This window comes from Somniosus microcephalus, chromosome 1 (assembly GCF_052327205.1).
Source record: "Somniosus microcephalus isolate GS21.2 chromosome 1, FLI_Smic_1.0, whole genome shotgun sequence".
Classification (NCBI taxonomy): Eukaryota; Metazoa; Chordata; class Chondrichthyes; order Squaliformes; family Somniosidae; genus Somniosus; species Somniosus microcephalus.
The window spans coordinates 149,421,085-149,439,007 of record NC_140987.1 but is presented as its reverse complement, the minus strand read 5'-3'; the positions used below and the strand labels follow the sequence as shown (position 1 = coordinate 149,439,007).

The 17,923-nt window shown below is 42.8% G+C and overlaps 1 protein-coding gene across 7 annotated transcripts in view; it reads left to right on the top strand.

The window, feature by feature from the left end:
* LOC147124406 (casein kinase I) overlaps nt 1-17,923 on the top strand; it is a 324,138-nt gene that overhangs the window by 271,012 nt on the left and 35,203 nt on the right. For 5 of the 7 annotated variants that reach the window (XM_085986642.1, XM_085986594.1, XM_085986611.1 and 2 more), the window contains 3 exons: nt 9,904-9,989; nt 10,091-10,175; nt 12,439-12,587. In XM_085986642.1, coding sequence (XP_085842768.1) covers nt 9,904-9,989; nt 10,091-10,175; nt 12,439-12,587 — 320 coding nt within the window. The remainder of the gene's footprint in view (nt 1-9,903; nt 9,990-10,090; nt 10,176-12,438; nt 12,588-17,923) is intronic. The other 2 variants (XM_085986651.1, XM_085986622.1) reach the window with 1 other exon arrangement.

The following is a 17,923-nucleotide window of genomic DNA, read 5'->3' as shown; positions in this document are numbered from 1 at the left end:
TAAACTACAAATTACATGAAATAACTATTTTAAACAATTTAAATTTTGAAAAAAATTATTTTATTTTCTAACGGGGCTAAAAATAAACTTACCTTGCTTTAAAGTATTTAAAAATAATAAGCCTGTGGAAAAAAGTTTTAATTTTAAGTAATTCACCACTTACCTTGTCAAAAACAGGCCTTACGCCTGCTATTTACATTTCTAACTTCTGCAGACTTACCCTCCCAGGAAAACCTGTTTAAAAAAAGAAAAAAAAAAACGAAGTTCGATGCGCACGCGCAGCCTCTCCTGCGCACGCATTCAACCTCTGAATCCCTTCATTCAGAGGAACGGAAGTGCCGGTTTCCTGTGCATGCAGGAAACTGGCACTTCCATTGGGCCTACGGGTGAGTACCCCGTGCGTACTCACCCATGGAGACCCGAATTTCTGGGCCAATATGCAAACCTCCGTGCACTTTAAATGATCATAAAGTAGTAAAAATATTTCCTTTTGCAAACATCGCAAGACTAAATTGTGTGTGTACTTTGCTTTCAGAATTGTCTGCACAGTTAATGTTTTGGCTTTTTTTTGTCTGGATACATATTGTTGAAGCTCGATACCATCCAGGTCAAAACGGCCCGCTTGATTGTCACCCCGTCCCCCATTTTAAACATTCACTCCCTCCACCACCAGTGCACCGTGGCTGTAGTGTGTACCATCTGAAGATGCACTGCAGCAACTCGCCAAGGCTTCTTCAGTAGCAACTCCCAAACCCGTGACCTTTACCACCTAGAAGGAAAAGAGCAGCAGGCACATGGGAACACCACCACCGCCAAGTTCCCCTCCAAGTCACACATCATCCTGACTTGAAAATATATCGCCGTTCCTTCATCGTTGCTGGGTCAAAATCCTGGAACTCCACCCCTAATGGCACTACAAGAGTACAGAGTACCTTCACTTCAGCGGTTCAAGAAGACAGCTCACCACCACTTTCTCAAGGGCAATTAGGGATGGGCAATAAATGCTGGCCTTGCCAGCGATGCCCACATCCCAGGAATTAAGTTTTTTTTTAAAAGCTCAAAAAAGCCCCATATACTTGCTAAATATGTATGGATCCTGGAAATATACTGGAGATGTTTTAACAACTGATCACACTTGAACAAAAAAAAATTGCAGGAATAGGTTTTCAATGGCATTTTTGACACAGATTTTGATCACTTCTATTGCATTGCAGAGCTGCTGCAAAAGCAGCCCAGTCTTTGATGTCACCAATTCAAAATGAATGAGGTGGCACTACCGCCTCTGCAGGTCTTTCCCTGTGCTGCCAGAGTCAACAAGCCACCATTTTATCTGGGTGTGGGTGGACTAAGCTTTGAGTCACTTTGTTGGTCAGTATGGACACTCCCCTGACTTCAAAGAAAGCCTGCATCCAGAAAATTGAAGTTGTGGATACATCTTGCCAACATTTTGCATGTACATTGTTTCCCCCAAAATCTCATGTTCAGAATTCCATATAAACACACTGCAAAACAAGTTCAAGCAGAAGCACGAATTCTTATTTTTAAGAAGTTGAGCTAGTGTTAATGTAATTACAGAGTAGCACTCACCCTACATAACCTGTTAATATATACTAACTAGTTAAGGACTCTTGTGTTTAGTGACATTATTAATTTGTGACGAGAGCCTCCCAGGTAACTCGTTTTGTAAGAACTGTCTCCGATTTCTTCTTGTTTGGCAGCGACCTGAGGTGGAAAGGGGAAGCACTAAGGTCCACCATTGTTACCTTCCTCTTAAATTATACTGTCATTTTCTATTTGTCCTCATAAGCTTATTTTGCTTTAATGTACAAGATAATTTTACGATTGACCTACCCTGTCAATGAACTCTGGCACAATTTCTCATCACTCTGACCTGCCTAAACTTGAACCTTTTCATGCTGCAATCTGATCTGGATTTGAGAGTGCTGCAAGCCTTTTAATTGACAGGAAAAGTTCACTTTGATGGATTGGTTCATGCATCTGGAAATTTTATGTGATTGCAAAATAAGATAAAAAGTCACTAAATCACATTTAAGAATCTTCTGGTTATGCTCCCAGGATGCTTCAGCAACTCAATTCACTGAGCACCTGTGATGCATTGTAGGAAGGTACCATGTTCAATCCCTGGTGTGTGACAAATTAACATATCTCACCTCGGGCAGCAATGGGTTGATGACAACTGGCGTCCGTGCTCTTGGGTTAGGGAGGGGAAAATCAGCCAGGGTCCTGTTCATCGCTATCCACTGCCTCCTGCTGGAAATACATTGGATTGATTTTGGACAAGGCTTGGCTTTGATGTACCCTGCAGTCAAATCGCAGCAGTCACTCCCACACATGACGAATGGCCTGATGGAAGATTGCCAGCCACAAAACTGTACCTTAGCAAGGAGTCAGTACCTTCAGGGAAAGTGAGAAAATTATTAAGCAAAACCCTGATTGCTCCCCCAACCCCCCAGTATAGCCCCGATTTTTGCTCCCTCAAATCTAAGGGGTGCAAAAATCTAAAAAAGAAAATTGCTGTTATAATTAAGTAGCCTAATTTGATTTACTCTTTCCTCTCTACCTGCTGCCCCTCAGGAACATCATTGGAAAATACATCAGGTTCCACATGTATGCTGACAACACCCAGCACTACCTCACCACCACCTCTCTTGACCTCTCCACTGTCTCTGATTTACCACGCTGTTTGTCTGACATCCAGTCCTGGATGAGCAGACATTTCCTTCCAACTAAATATTGGAAAGACTGAAGCCATTGTTTTCGGTCCCCGCCACAAACTCCGTCCCCAAGCTACCGGTTCCATCCCTCTCCGTGGTCACGGTCTGAGGCTGAACCAGACCATTTGCTACCTTGGCATCCTTTTTGATCCTGGGATGACCCCATATCCACTCCATCGCCAAGGCCGTCTACTTCCACCTCCGTGACATCACCCATCTCCATCCCTGCCTCAGCTCACCTGCTGCCGAAACCCTCACCCATGCCTTTGTTACCTCTATATTTGACTATTCCAACACTCTCCTGGCCGGCCTCCCATCTTCCACCTTCCGTAAACTTGAGATCATCCAAAACTCTGCTGCCCGTATCCTAACTCGCACGAAGTCCCGTTCATCCATCACCCCTGTGCACGCTGACCTACATTGGCTCCCCGTTAAGCAATGCCGTGACTTTAAATTTCTCATCCTTATTTTCAAATCTCTTCATGGCCTCGCCCATCCTTATCTCTGTTACCTCCTTCAGCCCTATATCCAACATTCCCTCCAAGCTGCGTGACCAATCCCGCACAGCCCAAGACCAGTTTTTCCAATGTTAAATTTCGTGTTATGTGCGAAACTGAATGGGCAGCGCAGCCAAAAAGAAAGAGAAACATTGCCTACAACCCGCCGAGATCTCTGCACTCCTCCAATTCTGACCCCTTGTGCATCACCGATTTTAATTGCTCCACCTTTAGCGGTCGTGCCTTTACCTGCTGAGGCCTTAGGTCTGGAACTCCCTCCCTAATCCCCTCTCTCCTTTTAAGATACTCCTTAAAAACAACTACTTCGACCAAGTTGTCCTAATATCTCCTTATGTGGCTCGGTGTCAAATTTTGTTTGGTCACATTCTTATGAAGCGCCTTGGGACATTTTACAACATTAAAGATGCTGTATAAATGCAAGTTGTAGTTGTTACCAGATAACTTGGATTTTTTTTTTCAAAAAATGAGTGCATTAACGACACCATACTGTATGGCTGGAATTTTGTCTACCTGGGCGGATTCGGTGCGGCCAGTGTCCGTGGTGGGTTGTGGACTCCGCTGCTGGCTCCATTACGCTGTTGAAAATGAACTTGCCTTAACGGGGCCTATTAAGCCCGCCCAGCACGTTATCCGGCCCAATGAAATGGAGCGTGTCTCGTGACATCATTCCTGACGCATTTTCATCCGGAATCCTTAACGGGACCATGGCCACATTACATTTGAAGTTTTATCTAACATAGTGCTGTCAGTGCACTACAGCATTGGAGTACTGCAAACACTGATGATGACTGCACCGAGGCAGAGGGCTGCACCCAGGTTCTCTGATGACCATATGGAGGGAGTCACAGCACGCAGCGAGGTCCTCTTCCCTTCCGATGGGTGGACGAGACCTTCCCAGGAGACCAAGACAGCCTGGTTGCAGATTGCAAAGGAGGTCACAAGCAGGGTTGTGTTTAGGAGGACCTGGGTGCAGTGCTGCAAACATTTCCAATGATCACATTAGATCAGGAAACGTTGGTACAAAGCCACACTCGACTTCATTCTACTGTGCCTCGTATCACATCCCCATCACTCTGCCTCCCCTACCCTACCCCGGCACATCCTTACACCAACTTAGCTTGCACCTCCACCCATCCCTCCCTATCTACATTATCACAACCCAATCTCACTAGCCACCCCTCACACTCACCCTCATCCTAGTGCAATCATACCAACTAACAACACACAAGGGGTGTTTTATCCAAGGTTTATGTAAAGTTTCTATTAATGTGGTGTCAAACATAAAAATCTTTATTTTCAACACTTTCTGGTCTTGGACAGATTTGTGTGCACACTTGGAAGTGGCTTAGTGAGTTGCAGTGAATGATGAGACAAAAAGGTTCCCCCCCGCAATTCTGATGAGTGTGAAAGGAATAGCTTGGTCATTGTTGGGATGCTTTGTGGTGTTGGTGTGAGGTGGTGCCAACCTGGCGCGTCATGTGGCAACCATATGGGTGTACAGCGTAAAGTTAACTAAATCTGGCCATGATGAGGCCATCCTTGTCCTCCCGGGCAGCAATGTGGTTGGATGCTGATGCCCTGTGTTCTCTGCAGCATCAGGTGATCACGGAGAAGGCTGGTGGTGGTGCAGTTGGTGCTGCTGGTGTTGGGGCTCATCGTGGTCTGATTCTGGGGACCAAGGTGAGACAATATAAAGGGCACTCATGTTGATGGAATAGATGGCAGGTGAAGTACAGATGACAGAAGCATTCTGTCAATGGTGAGAAAATTCTTCCAATGAGGTGATACTGGATGGAGACTTTGCTGGAAACACTTGCAGCCTGCAGAATCTGTGCTGGAAATGGACTGAGCAACAGCTTCTGCCTGAGGAAAGTGATCATCTGTCAGGTGGGAGCTTTTACTGTACATTTGATGCTGTCAAGTAATCAGCTGGAGCAATGGCCATGGAACTCGCGTCTCAGGTTGACAGACGTGGTTCCCGAGCAGCGTGAATCCCGTGGCCATGCAGGGAAATTTAAAAAGTAAGTGAAAAAAGGCTATTAAGTGCCTGTAAACTACCTGATAATCATCTCAATTGGGTCCCCTGCTGGTTGGGTCGGGTCGACTCCGCGATGACAGACGCGCCTGGGGGAAAAAGGCGCGTGGGAGTGAGATGACTGCGGGTTCCTGACCTGCTGTCAAAAATAACAACTTTCCCACCCAACCCGCCACCGATCGCGCCCACTACCACCCCAGAAAATTCCGGCCTATGACTCTATGAACAATCTGCTCTACCATGAACTCGATCCCATAGTGGTGTCTGGTGGAGGGGCACGGATTTGTCTGCAAATGCATACAAGCTGATACTGTCCTGAAAACCCTGACTATCTGAAATGTGGATGGTTTGCAAGTGTGCTTGACATCAATTGTTTATATTAACGTTCCTGAATTTTATAAATTACAAATAAGGGTAAGGTTGTGGTAGGTTTCTCTTAGAGCTCAGAGCATCACTGCTGTGTTTTGATACTGAAATTGATAAAAGTATTTGCCCAGAAATTCGGGTCTCCATGGGTGAGTACACACGGGGTACTTGCCCGTAAGCCCAATGGAAGTGCTGGTTTCCTGCATGCACTGCGCATGCGCGGGAAACCGGCACTTCCGTTCCCCTGAAAGAAGGGGTTCAGAGTTCGAACGCGTGCGCAGGAGAGGCTGCGCGTACGCATCGAACTTACGTTTTTTTTTGCAGGTTTTCCCGGGAGGGTAAGTCTTCAGAAGTTACACATATAAAAAGCAGTCGCAAGGCCTGCTTTTTACAAGGTAAGTGGTGAATTAATTAAAATTAAACATTTTTTCCACAAGTTGTTTATTTTTAAATACTTTGAGGAAAGGTAAGTTTATTTTTAGCCCCGTTAGAAAATAAAATTATTTTTTTCAAAAATTTAAATTATTGTTTAAAATAGTTATTCCATGTAATTTATAGTTTATTTAAAAAATGTGATGGTTTTTAAAAAATGTATTTGAAGATTTAGTGATGTTTTGGGGCTTGTAGTATTTATAAGTTTGACAGCTCTTCCTGTCAAACTTATGAATGGGCATTTCCTTGCTCCGATTGGCTCCCCATGGCCCACGTGATCCCAGGGGACGCATCGAACTAACCGCCCCTGGGATACGCAAGCACTGCGCGCCGGCAGTTGGAGCAGGCCCAGGATCGGAATTCCACGGGGGCCCACAGCTCAACGGCCGGCGCGCAAGGTAAGTGCAGGTCGGGGGCTTGCACCCGCGGGAAGCCCTCGACCCGAATTTCTGGGCCATTGTTTCAGATACCACAAAAACCAACAATAACTGCATAGACCCAATGTATTTCCACTAGCACACGCTTTGCTTGTGCGAGTCCCTCGTTCGTATGGCAAATGAGTGTTGCGATCCATGGGCAAGAAACCTGCCGGTAGCAGCGCGGGCCAAGGCTGACGGCCGCCTGCAAAAAGAGCGCATGCAGCTTTGGTATTTTGGTGCTGCCTGCTAATTTACATGAGTGGAGCAGAGAATCTGATGTGCAACGTGCTCTTTCCGGTGCTAACCTCAGCGGGAGGCTGAAGGATGCATCTGAAGGTTCGGTGTGGCGTTCCGGCTAATGTGCTGTGTCAGATCATTTGGTGACGGCTCCTGGGTTTTGCTATCGAGTCCGCTGATGGCCCTCGTAAGGTTGGAGCATTGTGCGTTGTGGCACATCATGAAGCATTTGTTTGTCCACGGCTCCACTCTTACTTTTGTGGACATTTCTCTGGGTGTTGTGTGGTGTCCACAAATGGGTGCCAGATTGCCTGGTACGCCCACCTTCGCTGGCTGCCATAGCTCCACCAAACTTTCACCCAGATGGTTGCTGTGTGGAGGTTTGTGATCCACCAGGGAGGGGGATGGGCTGCACCATCTTGCAGCTAGCAGTGGCAGTGCACTAGCCTGTATATCGCATAGGGAATTGACTCCCTGGTGAGTGGCTCTTAAAGCACAAGCTCAGATCTGGAGGGACTGTGATTGGAAACACCACATAAAAACTGTGACACAGATGTCCTTTAACCGTTGCATGAAATATCAATCGAAATAATTTTTTTAAAAAGGGGAACATGAACTCTTGGTCAGGCGTTTACTGGTGAAAATGGTGCAGAAGAGAATTCGATTACATTTTTAACAACAGCAGACTTTTGAAGAACTCTTGGTGCGAATATGGTGTTAAATCTTCCTCAATTCTTAGCCTTTTAAAAACAGACTTCCAAATATTGCATATTATGTTATCAGTTCCTAAACAAGAAAATGACAATGTATAACATTACATTACAGTTTTTTTTTTTTTTTAAAGTATTTACCTCCTATACTGTTTGACGAGGGAGAGATTTGATGCATCTCATTGGAAGCAGTTGTCACTCCGGTTATGTAGTCTGAGCTCGCCATAGTTAAGTTATCTTAGCAGGTTTTTACTGTATGGGTTCTAGCTCACCGCCGCTTTTTCCCACCTCTCCATGCTGTCAATGGCTGCATGCACGGGGGTGCTTTGTAGAGGGCGGTAGGAGGAGCGGTGAGCTCCAAAATGGATGAGCGTGTGTCAATTTGGCGTTGCACACCAATTGACGTGATGCTCCTGCTAATTAAAATATCTGCGGTGAGCACAGACAACGATAGCGCTGCCGACCTTCTGAAAATGGCGGCTGCCATTTTTTTTCAACAGAACAGACCTCCATGGCCAGCGTTAACACCTCCAATTTCTAGGCCATGACCTTTAACAAAAGACACCACTTGTGTTTGTTACACCTAACCTTAGACTAAAACTGTGATTGTTGCTGCAAGATTATTTGGATGGCGTTCGACTGGGAAAACAACTAAGTTGAACATGAGAAGTCAGCGATGAGAAAAGGTTACTTGGCTCGTCAACGCAAATCTCTCTAGTGGAAGGCTCTCCAAACCAGGGCTTGTAGGCTATATCTGGCCTACAAGCTCAGGCAACCCAATTCTCTTTCCACTTTTATTTCTTACTAGTTTGTCTTGTTTGAATTTTGTGGGCCTGGAAGTTTGGAAAAGGCTGTTCCTAGCACTGTTGCCTCATTGGTGGATTAATTCTAAATCAGAAAACCAAGCTATATTAACATTTATCAAGTGTTTTTGGACATATGTTCAAATTGACTTTTCACTAATTTCCATTAGTGCCCTAGGTCCTGCTTTCTTGGTTTACTTTGAAGAAATAATTTGGGTTTACCCTGTATGCCTGAACTATTTAGTATTTTCTATAATTCAGTTAGCCTCTTAGGCCACCCTTTTCCTAGATTGTAAAGCTTATGCTTTAATCTTTCCTCATAACTCATCTTGTTGTTTTCACTTGCCATCAGGTATGGTTTTCGTGCCCTTTCTATAGTAATTTTAGCTTACTCCTAATAATTCAGTCACTTTTGCACTTAAACTGTTTGAATTGTATAATAATTTTAGTTAAGCAACAATAACACAAAGTTGAAATCTAGATCGAAAAACAAATTGAATTATTTCTTTTTCTTAGATAATTTGAATAAGCAAATTTGAATTAAGATGGTAGACTGTATTTTTGGTGCCGGTGTAATTTTCTGAATTCTTGTAGCATTCAGATATTGGCATTTGATAGTCTTTTTTTCTTTATTTAATCCTTTTGTGCTCGTTTAACAGAGTTACTTTCTCCCTGCGCTCTCACCCCCTTTTTCCTCCTATGGCATTACGTGACAGCAGTTAATAAAGGCCCCAGAGATCCTCTGCTAAATAATTGACAGTCTGGAGCCATGCAACTTTGCAACTCTTAAGTATTTACTGTTGGCAGACATTGGGTTTTCAAAAGCATTAGAAAGCAGAATTCCAGAAGAATGAAAAGGAATATCTTTGGCAACCGGAGAATCTAATGTTAGATTATCCTGTTATAAATTCTTGAATTAATTATATAGGGCTGCAGAGAGAATTTAAGCTTATTGGATATCAGAAAGACTGACCTAAGTTGCAGAATAAAGAAAAACTGGAATTGCAGAGTCTACATTTACTCATCAATGGAGAGTAAAATCTGGCGGGGTGCAAAATGGGCGATCGGCCCGAACCCGCCCTATTCCCGCCAGATGAGATAGGTTAAAATTACCTCCATCATCACAAACCACAAAGAAGACAAACTTGGTACTCCTAACATTAGCCAAAAGAGTGATTTTAGGCATTGGAGAGAAGACCTCTTCTGTCAGTGAATGGTCAGCTTTACTCACAAAAGAGAGAATTAGAGCTGGAAGTACTCAGCCTTGGTTAAGCAGTGGCATCAACTATTAGCTTAAGAATAAAACCAAGCACAACCCAAAGATTAATTTCAAAAACAGCACCTTGTACTGTGCTACTACCCCTTCCAAATTAAAATAACTTTGTAGTTGTTGTGTTTTTATTTATGCATGTGTGAAGTGTGATTGTGGTTAGCTGAACATTTTTATTGAAAACTACTTCTTACTTGAGATTGCTTAGTACGCAGCAAAGTAAAAGCAAGGTTTTTTTCATATGCCTTGCGTATGAAACAAAAAAATTAAATGAAAGCAAAAGAAAATTGAGCATTTATGTTGCAAGGTGGCTATTGATTTTAAAGGGTATGGAAATTTAAAAAAAGATTTAATAGTTAAAAAAAAATGTTTTTACAGAACAAAGCAGAAGAGATGACTTGGAAGCATTAGGTCACATGTTCATGTATTTTCTCCGTGGCAGTCTTCCTTGGCAGGGCCTTAAGGCAAGTTCTTTTCCTCCACCCTGTTTTTGTAATCCAAACTGCTAATTACAGTTAAATATTGCCTTGGTAACATAATTGGTGAGTTTTATTTCTTTTCCCAGGCGGACACGTTAAAAGAAAGATATCAGAAGATTGGGGACACCAAGCGAGCGACACCAGTCGAAGTGTTATGTGAAAACTTTCCAGGTAATTGTCAATCACTCAACAGTCCCAAGGATTCTCAATTTTCTGGACGTTTAGTCCCATTTCTGCCACTTAAATTCATTGGTGTTTATTTTCTGCCAAGAGACATCATTGTTGCACTGCACTGTGCAATGTTTACAAGATGCACTATTGATAGCTATTGGTGTTGATGGGCTATCATCACTACCCTTTATATGGGGAAGGGGAGGGAAATAACATCACGCTATTTTAATTTTAGTATTTGTATGTAGCAAGTGTTCGAGTACATCCAGACCTGATTTCTTGCAATTGTTGAGATTAAGTTTAATTGTAAACTGTTTTTCTGCTGACCCTGTGTCATTAGCCTCGGATGTATGGATAGTTTTTTGAAGGCTTTTAAGAACTGTCCAAATTCTCAGCCAGTCTTTGCATTTGTGGAATAGCAAGGCACACAGCTGCACCAAGGTTACAAGGCGATTGGCTGTGTAGTTCATAAGAAAATGAGTAAAGACAAGACCTAGGCTACAATGCAAAAGCAGCCGGAGTCTGTAATGCCTAAGTTCTAAAACAATGGGGACGAAAGGAAAAGAGGATTCTGTTTATAAGTTCAGTTTCGTATTATTCAGCTCATGTAATGATGCCCTTCAGTTATATTTCTCTCTCTTCCTCCTTCCGATTCTGAAAGCAGTGACTTATACATAATACAGGTCCACAGATGCTAGGTGCTTCCCACAGCTCATCTCTATCGCTTTTCTTTATATATGAGCCCAAATAGTGAGTGAAGGTAATAGTTTTTATGGAATTATGTCTGCTTCTTCTATGGGCATAGCAAAATGTGCTAGAGTTGTAAATTCCAATTACTATTTCTCCTTTGTCCACACACTGTGGAAAAACAGTTTTTAAACAACAGGTGTATTTTTTTGCATCATACTGCCACCAGTCAACAGGAGGCACAAATTAATTGAAATAGTCCCAGAAAATATATCCATGACAAAAATGAGAGGTTCAGTTTTATTTTGGTTGTTTGAAGGTCTTGTATATAATTGTATATCTTATCACCTCAGTCCTTGGTAAATTAGCCCCACTCTTATTCCTATTTTCCGACGTAATCTGGGTCCTAAAAATTCATCTATTTCATTTATATCCATGATATAAATGAAAAAAATGTTGGGAATCTGTTGAACATCATATTAATACAATCTCCTCAAGATCACAATACTTTTCTGACTTTGTAACCTGTAAACCATTTGGGATATATAATCGATATCAAACAAGATACCATGATGACTCTTTTACATTTCCTTTTATACCACCCTCAGGAACAGATAAACGGTCATGCATGTTCTTGTTGGGATTACTTGGAAATTCGAAAGAATACAAGAAAAAAGTCGTCATTTTCTTTTCAATAACATGCTGTATTCTTATACTTTCCATTGTTTTCGGAAGTTTGAGACACCTGACTACAGAATAGTTTAAGATAGTAAGGCTTGAGGTACTTGGTTGATTATGTCTCATTTGAAATCTGAGGAGGTAAAAAATGAAAATAATCCATTTAATATCTGGGAAAGAGTTTGCTGTAAATGGTTTATAACATGAAACAATAGAAATATCCTCCAATTAAACTATTTATAATATGTGACTTGGTAAAAACTATATAATGCTGTCTCAAGGATTTGTACAACTTTGGTTTTATACAGCCTCTCAATATTTGTTTTAGTTGTACACTTTAATGTGCATTTTAAATTCAGTTTTAAATGAGTTAGTATTTGCAATAGGCTCAAAAAAGTGCAGAGATTTTCCTATTTGCCCTTGTCATTTTAACAATATTTGGTTACTTTGAGCTCTAACAGGTTTTGCTCTGGCTACCTGATCTTATGGGCGCTGTTTTCTCACTCTCCCTGAATAGAAGTCTTAAAGATTTATAATCTTCTATCAAACTGTTGTGATATTTGTTAGTAAGAACGCTGATGAACCATTTTCTTAAAAACTACTGATTATAAAAAGCAGTTTCAACTGTGTACCCAGTACTGAATTTAATTTTTAAAATGTTTCTGCGGCAATGTTTAACAGAAACAAATTAGCACAGTTAAAATCTTTTGACGAGAATGGGGAAAACCTATCGCTAATTTTCTGACAAACAAAATTCTTTGTGAACATGATAGAATAATCTGGACATATGTTAAAGCTGCATTAGTTACTATTTTTTCCCCCACCACTGAGAAATTTGAAAGGGATGATGTTTAGTTACTCCAAGGTAAATGTTGAAACTATCATTTGGTGTTTCCAGAAGAGATGGCTACATACTTGCGTTATGTAAGAAGACTGGACTTCTTTGAGAAACCAGACTATGACTACCTAAGGAAGCTCTTCACAGACTTATTCGATAAGAAGGGTTACATGTTCGATTATGAATATGACTGGATCGGCAAACAGCTTGTAAGACTGAAAGTTCACTTATTATAAATGTTATTTTTGCCAAATGAATACAGTTATTGCAAAAATAAAATGCAACAGATACCTCAGAAACATTTCTGGATGGGATTAGAAATCTAGATAAAATGTTCTTGAAGTCTATCTGCAACTTTATTTGTGATAAAAGATGCATCATGTTGACTTTTATTGTGTAAAGCTTAAGAGAAGCTAAAGCTGTTACTAGATATGCACACATGATGCTGACCATGGGAGAACTTAGTTAAAAATGAAATGCAGGGCTATCTGTGCCTTGTTCTGAACGTCAGAATGCTGGCTGTTCCCTTGTTTCCACAGTGGCTTAGCAAATTTAACTAGTGAATGGCTGAGGCATAATGCTCAAGAGGGTCCCAGCCTATGCTATGATAGCTGATCTCAGACAGGGCAGCAGTAGGAGAGCTACATTTGGCTTCAGTACCCTGAGTTAGAGAGTTTGTGCTCCTAATTGCTGTCAAGTGATCCCTGCTGGAAATATGCATGTGGACATCTGGTAAGGACAGAGTTCGACTTTATGTGATGCTTCCTGTAGTCGAGTTGCTTGCCAGCATTCACTACTAAGGGTCATATAAGAAAAATGATTCCTTGGATGAGTTGTCTGGGGGCCCCTGGCACCTTAGAACTGTATCCCAGCAAGGAGCCAATACCTTCAAGAAATGAAGGGAGAAAAAACATCAAGAGGTAATGGACTGTTATTGCACTGTAGCTTATTTTTGGGCTGCTGATTGTCTGACACACCAAAAATCCATCAATATGCTGACGAACCTCCAAACCAAGCTACTGAGAAATCCATACGTGTTGAGTTTTCATGTGCCTTAAATGGAGTGTGCACACACTCTTTCTCCCTGTAGGGTCACACCTCACTTACCTTAGTCCACAGAATTTAGGTGCAGGTTAGCAAGTGCCAAGGATTAAGGATTCGTAATTGTATGCAGAATTACTGCTGTAGCTTAAGTACCTAAAACCATGGCCCAGAATTTGCAGTCGCGATGATGGCAAACTGTTGGCGTTCGCCGCCATTCTGCCTTTGAAACTGACTGCAACTTCGGGATTTGGCTGCGCATGCAAGATCCCTGAAGTTGCGTTCTGTCATTGACAGCTCCGAAACAGGCTGTGCTGTGCACCCCCGCTTCCCCCCCCCCCCCCCCGCAGAGCCAGCACTCTGTGTAATCAGCCAAATCAGGGAAACTGATGAGAACTTCGGCTCATCCGCAGTAAGAACACTGTTAAATTCCCCACTAAAAGTTAGACCCGAAGGGGATAGCGTCATGACGGCACAGAAGGAGGCCATTCGGCCCATCGAGTCTGTGCCGGCTCTCTGCAGAGTAATCCAGTCAGTCACATTCCTCCACGCTATCCCCGTAGCGCTGCAAGTTTATTCCCCTCAAGTGCCTATCCAGTCTCCCCTTGAAAACATTGAGTGTCTCCGCTTCCACCACTTCCGTCGGCAGAGAATTCCAGGTCCTCACCACTCGCTGCGTAAAAAAGATTTTCCTCGCATCCCCCCTGTATCTCTTGCCCAAAACCTTAAGGAGGAGAAATTCGGTATCGCCCCATTTGGGGCGCAATTATCAGCTGGGTGCAAAGTTTAGCGCCTGGCGCTAATTATCGCCTCTGTCTGCAAACTTGGCTTCTATCGCCCCTGGAGGTGTCTGGAGCGCTAAATCAGGCGCTACACACCTCTTAAGGCACTAACGCCGAGGAGCGAGCGCTGGCGAAGCTCATGTGATATCAGTCAGCAATGGAACACAGACACACTAGTGCCGGCCAGTTCTTAAAGGGAATAGTCAATCTTGCTCTCCATCCACACCCTGCTCATTGCAGCCTTGAATCTTGGCCTGGAGAGACCTGTACATCAATTCTGCTGGAAAGAACAATGGAGAGGCCCAGGGAAAGAGCTCAGAATGCAGCCCTCATAGTCTCTTCTAAATCAATGCAAGGAAGGTCAAATCAAAATGAACCTGCAAAGTGCTGCTCAGTACCCAAAACTCCTTCACACAGCGTTGAATCTCTTCTGAAGTCTGTGTCTCTCTCTCTGAGTGCGTGGTGCAAAAATGTCGCTGACAGAAAAAGGCAGGAAGCGGCCGCCTTTAAATCGCGCTCCTCCAGTCCCTTCCTGACTGCAAAACACTCCCCTCAACCTGTCGTTGCTAGCTGGAGGCGGTAAGGCTGGGGGCGCCACTCACTATCCGGTCCGGGGCGTTGCACGCTCGACTGATGTCACGATCTGCGCAAAATGTCTGGTCAATTTCACGAGCGACGCAAAGATTGCCGCACCCGGGCGCTAGTTGCTTTGCGCCCCATTAGCGCCCTCTTAAGGCGCTAACGGGAGGCACAAACCAACTGAACTTTTCCTCCTAAATCTGTGTCCCCTAGTCCTTGTACCATCAACTAGTGGGAACAGCCTTTCCTGGTCTAGCCTATCCAAACCCGTCATAATCTTGTACACCTCTATCAAATCACCCCTCAGCCTACTTTGCTCTAATGAAAACAAATCCAGCTTCTCCAACCTGTCCTTGTAGCTAAGATCCCCCATCCCCGGAACCATTCTGGTAAATTTCCTCTGCACCCTCTCGAGGGTCTTCACATCCTTCCTAAAGTGTGGTGACCAGAACGGGACATAATACTCCAGTTGTGGCCTAACCAGCACTTTATAAAGGTTCAGCATAACCTCTCTACTTTTGTACTCAATACCTCTATTTATGAAGCCCAAGATCCCATATGCTTTGCTAACCACTCTCTCTCTCAATATGTCTTGCCACCTTCAGGGACCGATGCACATTAACTCCCAGGTCCCTCTGTCCCTGCACACTCTAAGACGGTGCCATTAAGTGTATATTGCCTCTCCCTGTTCCTTCTGCCAAAATGCATCACCTCACACTTCTCTGTATTAAATTCCATCTGCCACTTGTCTGCCTATTCTGCTAGCCTTTTTATGTCCTGCTGCAGTTGATTGGTATCATCCTCACTGTTTGCCACCCCCCCCCCCCCAAGTTTGGTGTCATTGGCAAATTTAGAAATTCTACACTGTATTCTAATATCCAGGTCATTTATTTATATAAAAAAAAAGCAGTGGCCCCAGCACTGATCCTTGGGGAACACCAATGTCTACCATCCTCCAGTCTGAAAAACAGCCATTTACCACAACTCGCTGTTTTCTGTCCTTAAGCCAATTCCTTATCCAAGCTGCCACTGACGCACCTATTCCATGAGCCTCAATTTTGTTAACCAGCCTTCTATGTGGTACTTTGTCAAACGCCTTCCTAAAATCCATGTAGACAACATCCATTGCACTCCCTTCATCAATCCTCCCTGTTACTTCATCAAAAAATTCAATTAGATTAGTCAAACATGATCTGCCTTTTAAAAATCCGTGTTGGCTTTCCTTAATTAGCTTAAACATCTCCAAGTGCCCGTTAATTTTTTCCTTGATTATTGTTTCTAAAACTTTACCCACCACTGATGTTAAACTGACCGGCCTGTAGTTACTAGGATTGTCCTTACACCCTTTCTTGAACAATGGTGTCACATTTGCCACTTTCCAATCCTCAGGCATCTCCTCCGCATCTAGGGAAGATTGGAAAATTATGGCAAGCCCTTCCGCTATCTCCTCCCCCAATCCCCTTAGCAACTTGGGATGCAAGCCATCTGGACCAGGCGACTTGTCCACTCTAAGCATACCCAGCCTTTCTAGTACATCCTGTCTATCAATTTTCACCTCTTCCATTGCTTCTATCTTTTCCATTGTAACTGGGGTTTTAACAATGTTATTACTGCTAAATGAATGTTAAGGACCTGGAAAACTAATTTTAATTTTGTGCAGTGTGAAATTTGTCCATTTTAATTTTTTTTTTAAATTGAGAAACTTTTCAAAACATTTTTTTTTTAAGTTTGTCCATCTTTATTTCAGGTTTGCCTTGCCCCCATGTGAGAGCCCAATCTTTGTTTTGCTCTTCCTAATATTTTTTTTAAAGTTAGAATTTTAAGATCTTACTCACTTCCTTGTTTGCTGTCTGGCCTTTTGATTGGTTACTTAGACAGTCTGTTGACATCACAGCAGTTCGAACAAGGGGATCCCATTAACTTCCATTGATTTGAATTGAAGGTCAATAAGCCCGAAGTTCTCGACACAGGGATTGCGAGATCGTTGTGTGGAGCGTACTTCAGGGCCAGCAGCAAATGCCTTCACTTCGCTGCTGACTGCAAATTCTGGGCCCATGCAAAGTTTGCCAATACAGAGCATAGAGCACTGCTTGTCTGGCGAGGAACACCTTACACAATGTGGAATTGGTTTACAGGATTATCTGGAGTTGAGTGAAAAGAATCCCCGCCCCCATTTAACCGTTATACTTCCAGGTGTCATTAATGAGCAAGGCTGTCTGGTTAATTTGCCAACATTGCTCTCGAGTGCTACAGAGCTGCATAGTTCAGGCATCATTGAACATTTTAATTGTACGTTGTAACTACTGCTTTAAATGCTATAAAAGTGGTTTGATTTCCTGTTTCATAATTGCAAGCCCATTAAATAATGAATGATGGTATAATTCATTACTTTGGTTAACGTTTAGTTGAGTTTACAATGAATGGAAATTGATGGCAGATACTGTTGCAACAAAAGCCGTCAGTGCTGGGGAACATTATTTCGTACTTTTTTGTGCCCAATACTTTTGGTTACATGCGCAATTTAGGAGCTTTGAAGTTTACGACAGCAAGAAGTTAATTTTCAATACCTTAATTATTTGGGAAAGCAATCCTCTTTTGGAGGGTGTCTACAAGATATTTAGATTGGTACAAATTACATTTTCAGTGACTGATCACAGTGTGTTATCGCTTATACCTGTCCAACCGTAACCAGTGTATCTCCAACTATGGCTTCTCCTCCATCCCTTTCCCTCATTGCCCAGCTCTGTGGAATTTCCATTGCATGCTTCCGTTCCTACACGTATGAGCATAGCCAGCACATCTCCAGCAATAACTTCTCTTCCCAACCTTGGAGGACCCCCAAAGATCCATCCTTTGCCCCTCCTCATTCTCAACAACATGTTGGCTCTTGGTGAAATCATCCACAGGCACGAAGACATCCTCCATCTTTATGCTGATGAGATGCAGCTGTACATCTCCACCATTTCCCTCGACAACCGGTATTGCAGCAAAAAAAAATCAGTAACTGAGGAAAACGTATAGCTGCAAAAGCAATCTAGAAAGTTGTTCAAAAGAAAATATCAGTTCTTGCTGGTGAAAGAATTTGTTCATTTTTTTGGGACAAAGTCACAAGATAATTAACAACATAAGAACATAACATAAGA